The 20,000-nt window shown below is 37.2% G+C and overlaps 2 protein-coding genes across 5 annotated transcripts in view; one reads left to right on the forward strand and one right to left on the reverse strand.

The window, feature by feature from the left end:
- LOC106875203 (uncharacterized) overlaps window positions 1–18,595 on the forward strand; it is a 50,097-nt gene extending 31,502 nt beyond the window's left edge. For all 3 annotated transcript variants that reach the window (XM_089343650.1, XM_089343652.1, XM_089343651.1), the window contains 12 exons: window positions 101–286; window positions 905–1,035; window positions 2,238–2,334; window positions 5,353–6,212; window positions 7,731–8,010; window positions 9,002–9,118; window positions 9,549–9,838; window positions 10,740–11,087; window positions 11,709–11,923; window positions 13,254–13,426; window positions 16,373–16,523; window positions 18,274–18,595. In XM_089343650.1, coding sequence (XP_089199776.1) covers window positions 101–286; window positions 905–1,035; window positions 2,238–2,334; window positions 5,353–6,212; window positions 7,731–8,010; window positions 9,002–9,118; window positions 9,549–9,838; window positions 10,740–11,087; window positions 11,709–11,923; window positions 13,254–13,426; window positions 16,373–16,523; window positions 18,274–18,529 — 3,104 coding nt within the window. In that variant the 3' untranslated portion in view covers window positions 18,530–18,595. The remainder of the gene's footprint in view (window positions 1–100; window positions 287–904; window positions 1,036–2,237; window positions 2,335–5,352; window positions 6,213–7,730; window positions 8,011–9,001; window positions 9,119–9,548; window positions 9,839–10,739; window positions 11,088–11,708; window positions 11,924–13,253; window positions 13,427–16,372; window positions 16,524–18,273) is intronic.
- Window positions 1–20,000, reverse strand: part of LOC106875205 (uncharacterized) — a 206,840-nt gene that overhangs the window by 42,507 nt on the left and 144,333 nt on the right. The window lies entirely within an intron of this gene.

A 20,000-nucleotide genomic window follows, 5' to 3' on the forward strand; every position in this document is an offset into this window, starting at 1 on the left:
GTAAAACAAGTACCAGTTGAGCACTGGGGTCGATGTAATCAATTTACTTACTCCCCCAAAAATTGTAGGCCAAAATTTGAAACCAATTCTTAATTTCCAGTCGAAGACGCACCTGATATCAGAGGAAGTATCGTGTATGCCCCGGGAGGAGAGATAGTGCACGTTGGTGGTGCAGTGCAGCACCGAGGGGAACTATATTTACCGGACATCTATACAGATGCAGGGACGACGCAGCCAAATGGTCACCACGGAATCTGTAGTGAAGGACAACGCGCTGCTGAGGCAGGTAAGTGACATCACTGTATACATACGTGCACACAGACAGACAGACAGACAGACACACACATAATTATGTAATTACATATATATCATTATTATTATTATTATTGAGTGAGAGAGCAGTGCATGCCATCAAAGTGACACTGGGGTACAGATATACGAAGCCCTGTAGATCCATCATGACTACCCGTCTGATAAGGGTACACCAGGCACGTGCATCCCAACCATATGTGCGCGACATGGTGATCTCATATCAAGATTAACAGTGCATCATCATCATCATCATCATCATCATTATCATCATCATCATCATCATCATCATCATCATCATTATTATTATTATTATTATTATTATTACTGTTAGGCGAGCTGGCGAAATCGTTAGCGCGCCGGGATAAATGCTTAGCAGTATATCGCCCGTCTGCACATTCTGAGTTCAAATTCCGCCGAGGTCGACTTTGCCTTTCATCCTTTTGGAGGTCGATAAATTAAGTACCAGTTGTGTAATGGAGTCGATCTAATCGGCTGCCCCCCCCAAAAAAAATATCGATCCTTGTGCCAAGAGTAGAAAAGATTATTATTATTATTATTATTATTATTATTATTATTATTACTACTACTACAGAGAAGAGAAGTTCGACTTCGGAACCGACAGCATCAGAAGTGATCGAAATGTTGGCCACAAATGCTCAAAAGATGGCCAGTTTTGTTCTAGAGCAGGAAGGTTCCGGTTTGAATTTGGATTCTGACATCAGGGTGAGTCAATTTAATTTCATCCAGTTTATCAATCTCTCAGTTGACCAACCTCTCAGTCCGCCAGTATTCGCTCAACTCTCAGTTTTCGAAGCACAAACACTGAAAAACCCTTTGGGACAGAACAAGTTGAAGGCTCCTTGTAGTAAGAATGAAGTTTCTAAAATAGATTTAGACATCCAAAGGATTGCTTTGCTTTAATCCAGGGGTTGGGGGACTTTTTTAACCAATTACCCCAAAATTTATTTATTTACACCAATGTTAACCCTTGATTTGAAAGGAAGAAAATAATAAATTCTTTGAATCCAAAAATTTTCTTGAATTTATTTATATGGAAAATACAATTATAGATATAAAAAGTATAAAACAAATGCAATAAAATAAATTAATATCCTAATTAGGAAACAAAAGGATTTTTCTAGAAACTTTTTCGCTTCAGGTTTTGGAGAAATGATGTTTCCTTTTTGTTACAATTGCTTCAAAATTGGGGCATTTTGATGCCAGAGCAATTTGGATACAGTCTTCGGGGTCCAATCGATTACCGTGCTTTGTTTTTATGTTCATTAGAGTGGAAAATCCTTGTTTGCAAAGGTAGGTTGTTGCAAAAGGCAGTAACTCTTTGACTGCCTCCTCAGAGCCACAAGAAAGATTTCTGTCGTAACAAGGAACACTTCTTTTTTTTATATATATATAATTTTACTTTTGTCTAGTGAGTCCTCATTACCACCAAGGATTTCATTTTTACCTCATTTAGTGTAATTTACCCCGGTTCGCCGAACCCTGCTTTAGTCCAATGGTAGAATTCCTGTCATGCCTAGTGTTTTTCAAAACCATATTTACTTGCAGGTGAGATTCTGAACAACCCATTGGGGTGCAGATGTGTCTCGTCAAGTGACTTTTCAAATGGTACCTCGCTCATTAAACTCGGTTTCGCTTGGGTCGATTGCTATACATTTCGTTATTTGCCTGTAGGGGTTACGTGCAGGGGCTATCGTGGTTTCGAATGATTTGGAATGGAATGCAGTTCCTTGGTGTGTATATATATATATATATATATATATATATATATATATATATATATATATATACATCTTGTCTATGAATTTTTAAAAACAATTTCATATTTTGTTACAATGAAAAAAAAAAGAGAGAAACCAAAAGAGAGATACCTCCAAAATGTGTGTAATTTCGGATGTTTTTAATAGGTGGTTAGTCGAGAAGTATCACGTGTCTTGTCTCTGAATTGTGATTGGCTAACTGACGAACATATAGAAAAAGAAACAGAAAACAAGGACAGTCATGGTGAGATATCTTATATTACCATTTTACAAATTTGTTGGTTTTTCATAAAAACAACCTTGCCCGCAGGGGGAAACTTTCTAGGTGCAATCCCATGGCTATTCATGACCGAATGGGTTCTTTACCCTTTACTATATATATATATATATATATATATATATATATTCAAAATTTATTAATAAGGGTAGAAATTGATATTAATCAATTAAAACCAGTGGTCTAGCATATTAAAAAAAATCCGAAGATTAAAATTATATTACATACAAAAATAAGAGGAATAACCAGCAAAAGTGGACTCCTATATGCTAGAAATAGATGATTCGGCATCTATCTCTAGCATATAGGAGTCCACTTTTGCTGGTCATTCCTCTTATTTTTGTATACATATATATATACATATACAATGCGCTTCCACATAGTTTCCGTCCACGAAATTTTCCTTCCAAGGCATTGGCTGGCCAGAGGGTCCTAATAGAAGACAGTTGCCCAAGGTGCTGCTCAGTGGGACTGAACCCCGAAACGACACGGTTGCAAAGCGAGCTTCTTAATTAATCAAACATAAAATTAAAAAAAACGTTCTGTTTTGTTTCAGTGTCGCGGCCGTTCTAGTATAAAACGAGTCAAATCATTGGGTGGAAGGTTGCATGTTCGTATACAGGTAGCGGCATTGATTTATATCTGCGTCAAAGGAGACCACCTCCGTTTCGTCGTCCTCGTCGTCGTCGCTAGAAATTTCGGGAGGGGCTTAAGTCGATTATATCGATCCCAGTGTTAAACTGATATTTGTTTTATCGACTCCGAAAGGATGAGAGGCAAAGAAGTAGAAACAACGGGAATCATATCAACCCGAAAAGACATGCGTACCATCAGCAATATTTGAGCTCAAAACACACAAAAAATAAATAAATAAAATAAGAAAAAGAAAAACGAGAATAAATACAGCAAGACATCCTTACACTTACACTAATTTAATTGTCTTGGATTTCTTTTCTTTTTTTTTTTATCGACTTCGAAAAATAAAGTTAGCCTCGGTGCGATTTGAACTCAGAATGTACGGAGTTTAAACAAATACTGGACGATATTCCGCCGGACGCTCTAATAACTCATCTAATTCTCCGCTTTCATCCTAGCGGGTGGACAAAATAAACATTACGAATATTTGATCACACAACTTCATAACGAATCTAATTCCGAACAATGAAATGATTTTTGATATTAATATACAAAAAAAATATATATATTTCAAGGGAAACAACCTACATCATCCAAGGGAGGCTACTCTTTTTATCATGCTGTTAGTCATACCCCCACCCCACTACTTTTATGTTTTTTTCCCCATCCTATTTTTACGTAGTTTTTTTTCTTTTTATCATTTTTCATTCTATCTTTTACTTGTTTCAGTCATTTGACTGCGACCATGCTGGGGCATCACCTTGAAGAATTTCTATTTGAATGAATCGAATCCTGTGTTTATTTTTATTTTTATGCTTAGTACTTATTCTGTCGATCTTTTATTCCGAACCGCTAATGTTACGGGCACGTAAACACACCAACACCGGTTGTCAAGCGATGGTGGAGGACAAACACAAACACAAACACAGATACAAACATATATTTATACGAAGGGCTTCTTTCAGTTTCCGTCTACTAAATCTACTCACAAAGGCTTTGGTCGGACACTTGCCCAAAATGCCGCGCAGTGGGACTGAACTCGGAACCGTTAATTAGGCGTGTCAACGTCTTGATGCTACATTTTAATGGGGTAACCCTGTACTATTTCCGATTCTGCACTTCATCCCTTCGATTACACAAGTACCAGTCGAGTCCTGGGGTTGATGTAAGCGACTATCATCCTTCCTCTAAAATTGCTACCATTTTGTCATAATTTGAAACGATGTTACTTCTCAGAATCTGGATTTGAGTGTGAAACGGTGATACGTAGCAAAATCAGACGGGTTCGACTCTTTGAAAAATACAAGGGATGCTGAAAAGCCTCTGGCTTTGGGTAAAAAAAAAATTACAGGAGGATTAACTAATTATGATTTTTATCGACATATTTCCTTTTCAGATTTACAAACTTATTGCAGCGGTCCTACAGTTTTTGTAAGTCCTGTAAAAGAACTCAGAAGGTTGGACCTCCAACCAGGACCTTCGCGAAACCCTTAAAACCAAGAACTTTTGAGCACCTTCAGTATATATATATATATATATATATATATATATATATATATATATATATATATATATATATATATAGTTATAATTTATAGAAAATCACAAGGCGAAGGCAGGTTTATGAATAACAAGCGTCTTAGTTTGACGCTCGGGAAAATGAAAAAAGTCTTCCCCGTTTCGCGCCTACGCTCTTCAGCAGAAAGGAATAACAGAAAATAAACATAGAGAATGAAAAAAATATGTATATATATTTATATATATATGTGTGTGTGTGTGTGTGTGTGTGTGTGTGTGTGTGTGTGTAAATAAATATATATATATATATATATATATATATGTATATATATATAAATATATAAATATATATATATATATATATATATATATATATATATATATATGTATATATGTATATATATATAAATATATAAATATATATATATATATATATATATATATATATATATATATATATATATATATATGTATATATCTATAAATATATAAATATATATATATGTGTGTATGTGTGTGTGTGTGTGTGTATACATGCATATATATATATATATATATATATATATATATATATATATATATATATACCCCTTCGTATAATAGAAATTATTACGAAAAATATATTCTTGTAGTGGAAGAAAGATTGTAGAATTTAATGGAGACTAGGATAGCTCTGGGGGTGCACATTCATTGAGGGTAGTGGAAGGGAAATTGCAAGGATTGGTAGCCTTGTGAGAGAGAAACGGCCGTAATCTTTTACGCATTTGACGTTTGTGTGTGTATATATATATATATATAAGTATCTCAGTTATATCTCTCTGTCTGTTTCAGATATACCTGCTTGTACTCGTTCCTCCCAACAAACACCCCACACCCCACACCACCAGAAACAAGAACACCACCACCACCACCCCCACCAACAACAACAGCAGCACGGGCATCTCCACCAAGAGGATGTCACAGAGAAAAATATGCAGAAAGGGATCCGTGTGTTATCCTTTGATACGGCTACCGCTGCTGCTTCTGCTGCTGCCACTGCTACTGTTTATGATGATGGTGGTGGTGTTAATGGTGGTGGTGATGGTGGCGGTGGTGGCGGCCTGAAGGTGGACAATGAGAGGAAAATACATGATAAAGGAACGAAATATCCAAGAGATGGTGGATACGGAGAAGTGGAGGTGGAGGTTGAGGGGGTGGAAGAAGGAGGGAAGAAAGGAAAAAGAGGAAGGGAAAAAAAAGAGGGAGGAAGAGGAGGAGAAGGTGGAGGAGATAGAGCAGAAGAAAAAGGAAAAGAAATGGAAGAAGAAAAGGAAAAAGAAAAAGAAAAAGAAATGGTAGAAGAAAAGAGAAAAGAAAAAGAAATGGAAGAAGAAAAGGAAAAAGAAAAAGAGATATGTAATGATGCTACAACTGTTGTTCATGTTGATGATGATGATGGTGATGGTGGTGATGATGTTGCTGGTGATGATGGTAGTGGTGGTGATGTTGGTGATGATGCTAGCGCGGAGGAAGAGAGAGACGTTTCGGAAAACGTTGCGATTCTCAGAGAAATTTCAAAAGATATTCCATCGGTCTTCAACCCGATAAATGACATTATCCAGGAAGATCCGGGTGAGACTACTGAGCCAGTGCCAACGGGAGCAGCAGAGACGATAGCGGTTCGAACTGCTACTGACGACTACCCCAGTCAGGTAAGGTGTTGTCTTTTGGGTTCGTGTTTAATTCTTTGGACAGATTAAGTTCTGAGACTGTGGGCTCAATCTGATGGTAGTGATAGTGGGGTGCAGTCAGTTATATTCCCCACCCACCCACCCACTCACCACGTCTGGTATTTTTGCTTTTGTCTTTTATTTCTTCAATCACCTTGGAAAGGGGTGGCGAATTAGCGAAGTTGACTTGGGCGGGATTTGGAAATCGGGAGATAAAGGAGCGGAATTGTGTAGCACACACACACACACATATCAGAAAAAGAGGTGACACAGAAAAAATGATGGGTTTTGTGATGAACTTCATTAGCCCACGGCTGTTTCTGCTATGAGATGCAGTAGATTCATAGTCGAGTGTCTGAGTAACAACCTATAGCTTCATCAGAGCCTCGAATATGAAGTGAAATTTATTTGGAAAAAAAAGAATTCTATTTTTGCAATATACAGGGAAGGCATTACCAGTGAGAAAGTCATTGCTGATACATACATACATTCATACGTACATACATATACACATACATACATACATATATACATGCATGCATACATACATACATACATACATACATACATACATACATACATACATGCATACATGTGTGTGTGTGTGTTGATATATATTTATGAATATATGTATATATTTTAGTTTTAGGTAATGCATGGAAATCTTTCTCAGAACCCAACAGGTTTCTACGAAGCGATTCCACGGCATGTCACAGTTGACACGCGTGTCGGAGGCGAACCTCTGACATGAGTGTTAGCAGTAACAAGCTGTAGAGTCTAACTATCATTTGCATCGAATTGTGATCGATAATAAATTGGTTTGAAGTCTTATCTTTAGTTGAAGTTTAAGGAGACGTTTAAACGGAAATATTATCCCCATGATATTACTGGTACTTACTTCTCTCCATCTCCTTAAAAAAGACTAAATACAAAGTTGATATTTATTGTGCTTTTGACACAGCACGTCCTTAACAGATGCTATTATGTCAGGACAGAATACTGCAGTAACTGCTCAGTCAACGGTGTGTATATACATTAAGTATGATACGTAGATGGCTATTTTAATTTAACACTGCCTCAATTGCTTATGCTGAATTTTTAATCAGCCGGACAGCTATACACATTATTGGTGTATGTGTTAGTCACTGTCCCCTGTATCAGAGGTGACGAATTATCGTCCGCGGATGTAGCTGGCTGCGACTTCACATCATTGAAAACGCCGAAAAAGGCCAAAATTATATCTCTCGATCTCGCTGGCCGTGCTGGAACGGTTTCGAATCTGTCTCCAGAGCCGTTTTACAAGCATTATAGGACTCCAGACAAATCGATGGTCTGAGCCATGTAGTATTTGTTATTGACGGCAAATCAGAGCATGAATAGATTAGAATTGGGCCCCCTGGACTACCGAGGTCCCTGTGCAATTGTCCAGTGTGATCATATAGTAGGGCGGTCCTGTTTGTGTCCCTGAAATAATTGTCCATTGACATTTCTTCAACGTAGGATCTCCGCCATAATTCTGCCTCACACATTACCGAAGTAATATCGGAGGAATCTGGTTCTACGATACAAGAATCTACGGTAAAGAACCAACGCAAAACTCGATTGGCGTCCATTGTCAAGATGCGTCCGATACAACAGGAACCCATAAAAAATAAGTCATCTCCCTTTGTTAAAAGAACCGATAGAAGACCCTCAAAGATGTTCAATCGCAAAGTCGTGTCGAAACCAGGAAGGAAAAATAAGAAAGCAAAGACAGAACAGAAAGTTGGATTTAAAATTAGTAAGTAAACATTTATTGTTTGGCTGGGTTTAGAACGGTTAAGTTTAAATTATTCATCCATGTTAAAGTCTGTCAGGTGTTATCTAATCAATGCATCCGTTACAACAAGAACAAGAACACCAACCAGAACCAGAATCAGAAAAGGTCAAAGAGAATGACAGAGAAACGAAGAAAGTCATCAATCAGTTCTAAACGTAAGTATATTTGGGTTCCCAAAGGCTTTCCACTCAGTGGAAGTGGTTCCCATCTTGTGAGTTGAAAAACTCAACGCGGTTTCCAGTTGTCTAAAATTTTGCAATAAACAGAAGCATACCAACTTCGATGTCTCGTATCTCCGCATGTTATCTCCTCTTTTACCCTTTCCTTTGCGTCTATCAGTCATTAAACTGCGGCCATGCTGGGGCACCGCCTTGAAGAATTTTTAGCCGAACGAATCGACCCCAGTCCTTATTCTATCGGTCTCTTTGCCGAAGCAATAAGTCACGGCGACGTAAACACACCAACACCGGTTGTCATGCGGCGGTGGGGAACAAACATAGGCACACACACACACACACACATGCACACATATATACGACAGGCTTCTTTCAGTTTCCGTCTAGCAAATTCACTCACAAGGCTTTGGTCGGCCCAAGGCTATAGTAGAAGACACTCGGAAGTATGTGGTTAGGAAGCAAGTTTCTTACCACACAGCCACTTATATATATATATATATATATACAGGCTGCAGTGCTGAGTGTTCAGGTGGAGTATATTGGAGTGACGAGTGTTCGTGTGTAGCAGAACGGGTTGAGGGTGACTATCTTTGACAACTAGCGGTACTCTTTTCTCCACAACTACCACTTCCCCATCACCATGACCACCACCACAGATCATCCATAACCAGCACTGTTTCATAAAACAGCTTTACTTCTCTCTTTCTTTGTTTCTTTCTCTTGTGCTACCAACACGACCACCACCAACATCATCGTCATCATCATCGTTTCTAAAGGTCAAGTAGATTATTCTGGTGAGCTGAAGCAGTTGTACAACACCAACAACAACCAGAACCAGAAAAGACCAAAGAGAAAGATAGAGAAACGAAGAAAGTCTTCAATTAGTTCTAAACGTAAGTTTGGTTTTCCAAGTGCTTTCCTCTTAATGAAAGTGGGCCTCGTCTTGTGAGTTGAAAAACTCAACGCTTTTTCGGATTGTCTAAAATTTTATAACTTTAAAGGCTTCTAACTTTATTATTAATTTCTAGAAAGGCAGCGAACGCCAGAAAAATATTTGGCAGCAGCTTTTCTTTACGCTTTGAATTCCGCAGAAAGTCGGCTTTAACTTTCATCCTTTCGTGGTCGATAAAATAAAGTACCAGTTGAGTACTGGAGTCAATGTAATCGACTAATCCCTCATCCCAAATTTTTAGAGCGTCTGTCAGCAAGAATGATTAATTTCAGGAGAAAATCAATGAGATTTTCGTCATTAGCTTCAGTTTAGAAAATTTGAAAACATTCAGACGGCCAAAAGAATTACGAAAAAATGCCATCCATTTTCAGACAAAGCAAAATCGAAGAAACATCACAAATGGAAGAAGAAATCAAAGAACAAGCGAGTTAGAAATATATCGTCTGCTGAAACACAATCCAACCGCCATGATGACTCACGTAGAGAATCCAGTGTTAAAATGGAGGGGATAGTTACAAGTCATTTGAAATCGCCAATAAACATAGGAAAAGAAAAAAGTTTGCTTAGCAGAGCTTCGGATAACGAGATTGAAACCTTAATTGAGGATGACGTTGATGGAAGTGTATCTACAGAACTTGATTTTAAGCAAAACGAGGAAATGGTAAGTAGAATAGTTATTTCTTTTTGTTAAAATTAGTAAACAGTTTGTGCAAGTATAATAAACATACATACATGCACCCACACGTACATACGTGCATATATATATATATATATATATATATATATATATATATATATATATATATATATATATATATATATATATATATATATATATATATATATACACACATACCCTTTATTCTCTCAGCCTTAGATATACAAGGTTTGATAAACTACTCTGTAAATTAAAACTGACCCCATAAAAACAAATAAAATCAGTGACAGGCAGAGTCTTCTTCACAATTTATTTATTAACTTCTATGTTGTAGTAGAAGCAACATGTTCTTTGTCTATCTCCTTAACTTCTTGGAGATTTTAGGCATAATTATACTAATGTATCCATCTGTTCTAATTTAATTAAATTTTATGTCTTTGTGCAGCTAAGGATTGCTCTGCATTTTAAATTGATGTAATGAGTACATTGTTCAATTAAATGGAGTTGCATGAAACGATCGTACTGCATTACCTCTGGATATCCTTGTTGGTTATTTTGATACATACATATATATACTTCGAATTCCGCCGAGGTCGTCTTTACCTTTCATCCTTTCGGGGTCGATAAATTAAGTACCAGTTGCGTACTGGAATCGATCTAATCGGCTGGCCGATATGTGTGTATGTATGTATATATCTATGTACGCATGTACGTATGTATATAGGTGCATGTGCTTTGTATGTTTGTATGTGTGTCTATGTGCTTTGTATGCATGCGTGTGTGTATGTATATATGTATGTTTGTGTGTGTATGATGGGGAAAATACTCAGCGGTCGTGTGCGCAAGTATTTTGTTTTCTTTTATACGCATAAGATGGCGAACTATTTTCATTGAATATTTTCAGGAAAAACGTTGTGATTCCATCACAAAAGGACAAACAATGGAATACGACGAAGGAAAACAAGGAGGAGAAGAAACTACATACGAAAGGGATGAAGAAGATGGTGGATATCGACAGGAAGACGACGACAAATTAACAGAGGGGAGAAACGGAGAGCATCATAAACCACAATACCAACAGTGTCTGCAACAACAGCAAGAAGTGGATGGAACGGTGGAAACTACTTCAAAATCTAAATCCTTGTCGTTAGATCTTCAGGAAGAAGTGCAGATCAAAAATGAATTGAAACGAATTTTGACCTCGCAAGCAGGGAAAATGGCTGCGGTCGACATGTCACGTGATTCTACAGAGGTGAGATCTGTATGTTTTTTTTTTATCTTTTACTTTTGCAATGATTGTTGTTGTTGTTGTTGTTGTTGTTGTTATTGTTTTTGTTGCTGTTGTTGCTGTTGTTTAACACTCAAATCAACTTTGATTGAACAGAATTATGTTGATCAAAGGAATTGCAGTTAATTTTCAGATTCATTTCTTCTTCTTCTTCTCCTGTCCTTCTTCTTCTTCTTCTTCTTCTCTTTCTTCTTCTTTTTCTCTTTCTTCTTCTTCTTCTTCTTCTTCTCTTTCTTCTTCTTCTTCTTCTTCTTCTTCTTCTTCTTTTCCTCCTCCTCCTCCTCCTTCTTCTTCTCCTCCTCCTCCTCATCCGCCTCGCCCTCTTCCTTGTCTCCGAATTTTTCATTTTCTTCTTTTTCTTTTTACCTTTCTATCCTATTCCTCCTCTTCTTCTTCTTCTTCTCCCTTCCGCTTCTTCTATTTCCGCTACTCTCTTCTTCCTTTTCTCGTCGTTACCCTTCTCCTTTTCCTCCTCCTGTTTTAAACACAAATGTAGCTGAATTTACAATTTACAATTTACCTTATCTTTCTCTCCCTCACTTCCTCACACCACCGCTCTTATCTACTTAACTAAACCGATCGCAGCCAACTGATAATATCGTTCCACCGAATACAATTTCCCTGAAAGAGGCCCGGGCCGCCGAAAGGAGGGCTCGAGCGTTGAAACGTCGGGAGGTGGTGGAAAAAAAACGTCGCGAGAGAGAAGAGCAAATTCGGCGCGAAAAGGAAGCGGCCGAACGCCAAGAGAGGATTCACCAAGAAATGGAAGTCCAGCGTTTATTACAAGAGGAAGAAGCGAGGTAAGGACGGACATCTTGAAGTATTTTTTTAGTTTCCGTTATTTTTAACTTGCTACGCATTCTTTCGGGTTTTTCCTTTAACCATTTCTTCTTTGATCGGGGTTTTATCTTAAGGAGACTCCGGGGGAAGAAATGCAAACATGGTCCCTTTGTATGTCGTTTCAGGTTTAGTCTCAGTGCGTGGCACCATGGGCAAGTGTTTTCGTTGAGGACCCGGAGGTCGATCAATGCCTTCTGAGTGAATTTAGTAGATAGAGAATGCGTGAGAATCCGTTATATATACATACATACATATATATATATATATATATATATATATATATATATATATATATATATATATATATATATATACTTTATTTAAAAGCAGCAGAAATATAACAAAAAAAAGCTGTTACTCAGAGTTTCACGTTCCCGTTCATAGGACAGTTTTATTAAAAATGGAAGAGAAATGACGATGCAATCAAAACTAATATAAATTAAAAAACATGGATCTGTTTCATTGGTCGGTTCAAATAACGGTCTTAGGTATGCATTGAACAAAATAAACAAAACAAATGAAATCAATATAGATTCATCCTATTTTTTAAAAAAATCAAAGAAAACCTTAAATTGAAAAGTGGGTTCAAAATACATATTGTAAATAATTATATTCGAATTATCGCTCAATTAACACATCAAAATTAAAATATAAAATTTACGCTGCATTAAATGAAAAATAAAAATTTTACAACAGTATATACGCATACTAGACTATCTAAAACATACATATATACACCAAAATACACAGATACATACGCACAGACAATATACGTATACGTTTTTTAAAATTTATATTAGTTTTAGATTACGTCGTCATTTCTCTCCCATTTTTAACAAAACTGTCCGAAGAACGGGAACGTGAAACTCTGAGTAACAGCATTTTGTTATATTTCTGCTGCTTTTAAATAAAGCATATTACTCTACCTCTGGTATTTGAGTACTCTTTTCTCCACCTTGTTTCACATTTATGTGTTTACTCCGGTCTGTCTGTTTCTATCTGTCTGTCTCTTTCTATCTATCTATCTATCTATTTATCTATCTCACACACACACACACACACACACACATACATACACACATCTCTTATTCCTCAAAAAAATCTGCTGAAGTCATATGCAGAGCGAGATGGGCTTCGCCAGATTTCAAAATGATGTAAGACATGCTGTATGCGACGTCAGTCGGCGCCCCTACGACCCCATTATTAGTTGAGCACACAATGCCTATAACAAGATAAGAGTTCATCCGATATGATAACCATTTCAATCTTAACCGTCGATGATGTTCTTAGGTTACACAGACAACAGATGGAAGAGGAACGACGACGAACGGAAGCAGAAGCGGAGGAATTGGAGCGGCGGAGGCTTCAAGAAGCAGAAGCAGAAAAGAAGAGGAAGGAGGAATATGCCAGGAAGATTCTTCAGTTGAAAATGAAACAAATAGACGAAGAACGACGCCGTCAGGGTACGTAACAACTATTTACTTAGGTACCTACCTGTATAACTACTTAGGTACTTTCCTGCCTACTGACATGTTAGTTATCAAGCAAGATAGACGGACAGATGTCGGTGTGTCTCTATCTATCTATCTATCTTTCTATCTATCTATCTATCTATCTATCTATCTATCTATCTATCTATCTATCTATCTATTTCTCTCTCTCTCTCTCTCTCTCTCTCTCTCTCTCTCTATATATATATATATATATATATATATATATATATATATATATATATATATATATATATATATATTGTTGTATTTGGGGATGGTCATGTTGCTAGTTTAGCCAATAAAAACACGCGCACTGTATATTTGGTGTTAATTTGCTTCAGCTTTATATTACATTACATTACATTTATCATATTTTGGCCAGAGTTCTTTCATCACACTTCTGTGACCTCATCAGTGGTCCTTTGCTTTCTTCTTTCTTATATGTGTGTCCCTCCTTGCTAACGATAAGCCATTTTGTATTTTATTGGCTAAACTGGCAACATAACCATCCCCAAATACAACAATATCTGTTTCAACAAACGATTTCACATCAAAAATCTTGCAAAACAAATATATATATATATCACAATTCTATATTGTAAATCTGTGGATGAGCTTCAGATAAAATGGTTCTTACAGAGAGATATATGAGAAACAAGTTAAAATAATGGTCTTTACATATAATTCTTTTGGCTTACAGCTGTTTCCAGTAATCGTTATAGGTACATTATTGATAGGTTTACTCAATTGATATCTATTGGTCAATCGAGGTAAATTGAACGACCCAAGAAAATTAATGCTACTTTCGTCAGAGCCATTTCCGGAAATAACGAGCAGAGCATTTGAGGCATGGCTATTGTGTGGAGAAAGTGGGAGACGATTGGAATGTTAAAGTTGAATGTAGAACGGGGGAAGGCAGGTTGCAAGGGGCTGATTTAGTAGATTTTTAAACAGGGCTAATTTAGCTATTTCTCCAGAGACTGAAAAAGAAAGGGGATGAATCATGTGGTCGGGAAGCAAGCGTCTCCATCAATTTGACCTGTCGCAGAGAAACAAGATGCGAATCTGTTTATATACTCAACAATTACAATAACTACAGAAAACCGAAGATATTAATTTGCGTACCGTTTTAACTCTTCATTTTTGAATATCAGGGGCCTGTCGATGGAGATCTCAGTCCACACTGTATCAAGGTATTATATAATATATGAGACCTAAATAGTCCTCATATAAACAGGCCTAATTAAACTGTCTCCAGAGATTGAAAAAAATAATAATGAACACCTTAATCGATTTTCGTTTCTTATTGGACTCTTATCAGGGGTGTCTACATCAATATATATATATATATATATATATATACATACATAACACGCGCGCGCGCACACATGTCATACTCAAATACTCAGGCACACATACACACACACACAGAACAAATAATGGGGTCGTTCAATTTACCAACTGAGTAAACCTATCTATAATGACTATTAAAAACAGCTGTAAGCCAAATTTGGTTTAATAAAGGAATTATATGCTATGATCATTATTTTTAAACTTCTCTCTCTCTCTCTCTCTCTCTCTCTCTCTCTCTCTCTCTCTCTCTCTCTCTCTCTCTCTCTCTCTTTCTCTCTCTCTCTCTCTCTTTCTCCCTCTCTCTCTCTCTCTCTCTTAACATCGAGCAAGAAAAAGGAACTCAAGAGATTCTCTATTAATCACTACGATCGCTTCGACCCATCTTGCATTGGTTTCTCGCGGGTGAGGTTCTGCATCATTCGGTGTAGATGTGTTTGTTCATGTGATTTGTCAAAAGGTAATTCGTTCTTTAATATCTGATTCGCTTATTTCGATTGGAATACAGTCTGGTATTTGGCTGTAGTAACTTGCATGCAGGAGAAAATATTAGTGAGAATGAAGAACTATTCTCTAATAATAATAATAATAATAATAATAAATGGATTTAATAATAAATTAAAAATGGATATAATAATTAATTAATAAATATAAGTAATAGTGAATATATACTTAGGTGCAGATGTGGCTGTGTAGTAAGAAGCTTGCTTTCCGACCACATGGTTCGAGGTTCAAACCCACTGCCTTGTGAGTGGATTTTATAGCAGAAACTGAAAGAATCCCGTCGTATATATGTACATATATGTGTGCGTGTGTGTATTTATTTTTGTGCCTGTGTTTGTTCCACACTACCGCTTGATAACCAGTGCTGGTGTGTTTATGTCCCCGTAACTTAGCGGTTCGGCAAACAGAGTCCGAGTGAAAAACCGAAGTACTGGGGTCGATTCATTCGCCAACAATTTCTTCGAGACCGGAGTAAACACATAAATGTGAAACAAGGTGGAGAAAAGAGTACTCAAATATCAGAGGTAGAGTAATATGCTTTATTTAAAAGCAGCAGAAATATAACAAAATGCTGTTACTCAGAGTTTCACGTTCCCGTTCATCGGACAGTTTTGTTTAAAATGGGAGAGAAATGACGACGCAATCTAAAACTAATATAAATTTTAAAAAACGTATACGTATATTGTCTGTGCGTATGTATCTGTGTATTTTGGTGTATATATGTATGTTTTAGATAGTCTAGTATGCGTATATACTGTTGTAAAATTTTTATTTTTCATTTAATGCAGCGTAAATTTTATATTTTAATTTTGATGTGTTAATTGAGCGATAATTCGAATATAATTATTTACAATATGTATTTTGAACCCATTTTTCATGTCCCAGCATGGCCGCAGTAAAAAGACTGAAACAAGCAGAAGATAAAAGAATACGTATGTCTGTCTGTCTGTCTGTCTGTCTGTATGTATGTATGTATGTATGCGTGTGTGTGTGCGTGTATACCGACGTATCTATGTTGTATGCACACGTACAGTCATTTACTGAGGTTATCTTCACAAACAGAGATGCTAATACTCCAGCGACAGAAAGAGGAAGAATTTCGCAAAGCTGAGCAAGAGAGATTGGCAGAGATGGCGGTTCAGGAACGTCAAGAATACGAAAGGAAGAAGGCGGAAGAGGAGGAACGACGAATTCGTGAAGAGGAAGTGAGACGGTAAAACACACACACACACACGTATATAGATATATATGTACATGTGTATATATATATATATATATATATATATATATATATATATATATATATATATATATATATATATATATATATATATATACACACACATATATGTACATATATATACATACACACACACCCACACACATATATATGTACGTATATATACATACACACACACACTCACACATACATATATATATATATATACATATATACACAGGTATGGTTGGTTTTGCTCGACGCACAACAATTAAACGGCATAGATTTCGTTCCAAAGGTTCAGCGAATTACGCTCCTACCATCGGTTGTACACACAGAGGTTGTCCGTATCCGGGGTGGGGGGGGGGGGCAATGACAATATACAAAGAGCACAGCAATAATAAGAGAAAAGAACAAGCGCATAACCTGACACGCCTTTATAACAGTTGCTACATACGTTTCGGTGTACGGCAACACATGACGTCAAACTATAGATACAACTAGTATACGCAGCTTAAAGAGTCAGCATGGAATAGACATCGACAGGCGATCGAAAAACAAATACAGAAGACATACGAAAACAAGTGTAAAAGAAATGCAAAAGAACTACATATTCTTTTGTCGATTGTCTGACGATGTCATTGCTCGACGCTGGCCGTGTAAGTTGTAGGCTTCGTAGTGTTGCCGGCTTAGTTGGCGGCGGCTCCACCATCTGACAATTTGTACTGGGTTAAATGTTACCAGTAGCACTAAGTGTATAGATATTACACACATACATAGAAACATGCGTACATAAATACAAATATACATACGTACATACGTGCATACATACATAGACATGCATACGAACATACATACGTACATACTACTGAACTTGGGATCTTGGGGAGAGAATTCAAAGCCTTAATTCATAAGCTACAAATGATGCCATCTTGGATTATAAAAAATCTGCAGGACTTTCATGGGATTTAAAAGATGATGGCTAAAACAAGATACTAACCTTCACACCCTTGTAGGTGGTCGTACATACATCGTGGCACTCTGTGGGTTACTACGACGAGGGTTCCAGTTGATCCGATCAACGGAACAGCCTGCTCGTGAAATTAACATACAAGTGGCTGAGCACTCCACAGACACGTGCACCCTTAACGTAGTTCTCGGGGATATTCAGCGTGACACAGAGTGTGACAAGGCTGGCCTTTTGAAAAATAGGTACAACAGAATCAGAAAAGAAGAGTGAGAGAAAGTTGTGGTGAAAGAGTACAACAGGGGTCGCCGCCACCCCCTGCCGGAGCCTTGTGGAGCTTTAGGTGTTTTCGCTCAATAAACACTCACAACGCCCGGTCTGGGAATCGAAATCGCGATCCTACGACCGCGAGTTCGCTGCCCTAACCACTGGTCCATTGCGCCTCCACTCATACATACATACATACATACATACATACCCTGTTGTTGACGTTGAAATTCAGATGAAGGAGCCTTGAATTTAGGCTAGAAACCGGCTCTTTCTGTATAGGCAAGAAATCTTGAAATAAAATTGAATAATGACATACATACATACATACATGCATATACATACATACATACATACATACATACATATACATACATGCATACATACATACATACATACATACATACATACGTACATACATGCATACAGACAGACAGACAGACAGACAGACAGACATGCATGCATACATAATACGCACGTACGTACGAACATATTCTAATTTCCTTTCAGATTACGAAGAGAGCAAGAAGCGAAAGAGATAATGCAGGAAGCGATAGAATTGGCCCAAGAAAAAGCCCGTCAGCTGGCAGAATTAGAAGAAAGGTTGCGTTTTACTCAGACCCTTCAAGCCGAATCAATCGGGTTGATGCAGGGTCAGACTATTACCCGGGCTTTCGTGTTTTCTTATTTCGAATTGTTAAAATTCCTTGGAAAAGAGAATGCGGACAAGTGGGAGATAATCGAAAGGAATATTCCAACAACCTAACAGGACTGGAAATAAATAAATAAATAAATAAATAAATAAATAAATAATAAAAAGGTCTGCAACATCCTTCGTCTTTCGTTGGTTTTTTTTTTAATTTTATTTCTTATTAATGTTCAAGAAGATATTCGGTAAATCTTACTGAGAACGATATAATCAGTTATGGAGAATGGTCCACTCAACGCAAGGACGTTAAATGCAGAAAAAGTTCATGTAATAATAGCCACACCCACACACGCACACACACACTCATAGATACACAGACAAACAAGCGCGTGCAAACACACAAATATACGACAGGCTTCTTTCAATTTCCTTATTTCTTTATTGCCCACAAGGGGCTAAACATAGAGGGGACAAACAAGGACAGATAAAGGGATTAAGTCTATTACATCGACCCCAGTGCGTAACTGGTACTTATTTAATCGACCCCGAAAGGATGAAAGGCAAAGTTGACCTCGGCGGAATTTGAACTCAGAACGTAACGGCAGGCGAAATACCGCTAAGCATTTCGTCCGGCGTGCTAACGTTTCTGCCAGCTCGCGGTTTCTTTCAGTTTCCGTCTACCAAATCCACTCACAAGGCTTTGGTCGGCCCGAGGCTATAGTAGAAGACACCTGCCCAAGGTGCCACGCAGTGGGACTGAACCCGGAACCATGTGGTTGGTAAGCAAGCTACTTACCACACAGCTACTCCTGCTCCTATAATTTTTTTTATTCTTTTGAATTTTCAAAACATTTTTACGAATATGTGTTCCACACACGAAAATTCATAAAATTATGCAAAAAAAAAACAAAAACAAAGAAAGAAACGCTTTTGTGTGATCTAAGGGCTATTTAGCTCTTATTTTTAGCACATCGCACGACTATCTGACACCCTCCTCGTTTCTTTGACACTTTGACATGTATCAATGTTTTTTAATATTTGTATTCACATACACATATTTAATGGTCCATTGAAGGGATTTAAACAAAAATACGAACTGTCCGTATTTTAAACTGTAATTTAAAATGAAAAAATTCTTAAAATTATAATTTTTTAATTTTTATTCAAATTTCGAAAGATTTTTTTTTTTGTCTTAGTAGTATGAATTTCCGTGAGTAGAATGAATTTCCGTGAGTAGAAGAGAAATTTGCAAAATCTTTTGAAAATTCAAAAAAAAAAAAAAACCCCAAAAAAGTTATGAAGTGTTATATGGGGTGCTTAAAACAGAATTCTGCCTTGGATCGTCGGTGCGTCGAACAAATGTTTGGCAGCATTTCACCCGTCTTTATACATTATTTATATTTGTCCTCATCTTGTTTGTGTTGTTAACACAACGTTTCTTGGGGAACCTGGGTTCTCATTCCTAAGGTATTATTGCAAAAGGACCTTTCTGACTGCTACCCAGCCCTGTGGAACAAAGTCAAGATGTACTTCATTGCATTCCAAACATCATATTTTGTAGAGCGAGGCTTCAGTACAGTTGCCCAGA

Source organism: Octopus bimaculoides, chromosome 27 (assembly GCF_046866305.1).
Source record: "Octopus bimaculoides isolate indiv1 chromosome 27, ASM4686630v1, whole genome shotgun sequence".
Classification (NCBI taxonomy): domain Eukaryota; kingdom Metazoa; phylum Mollusca; class Cephalopoda; order Octopoda; family Octopodidae; genus Octopus; species Octopus bimaculoides.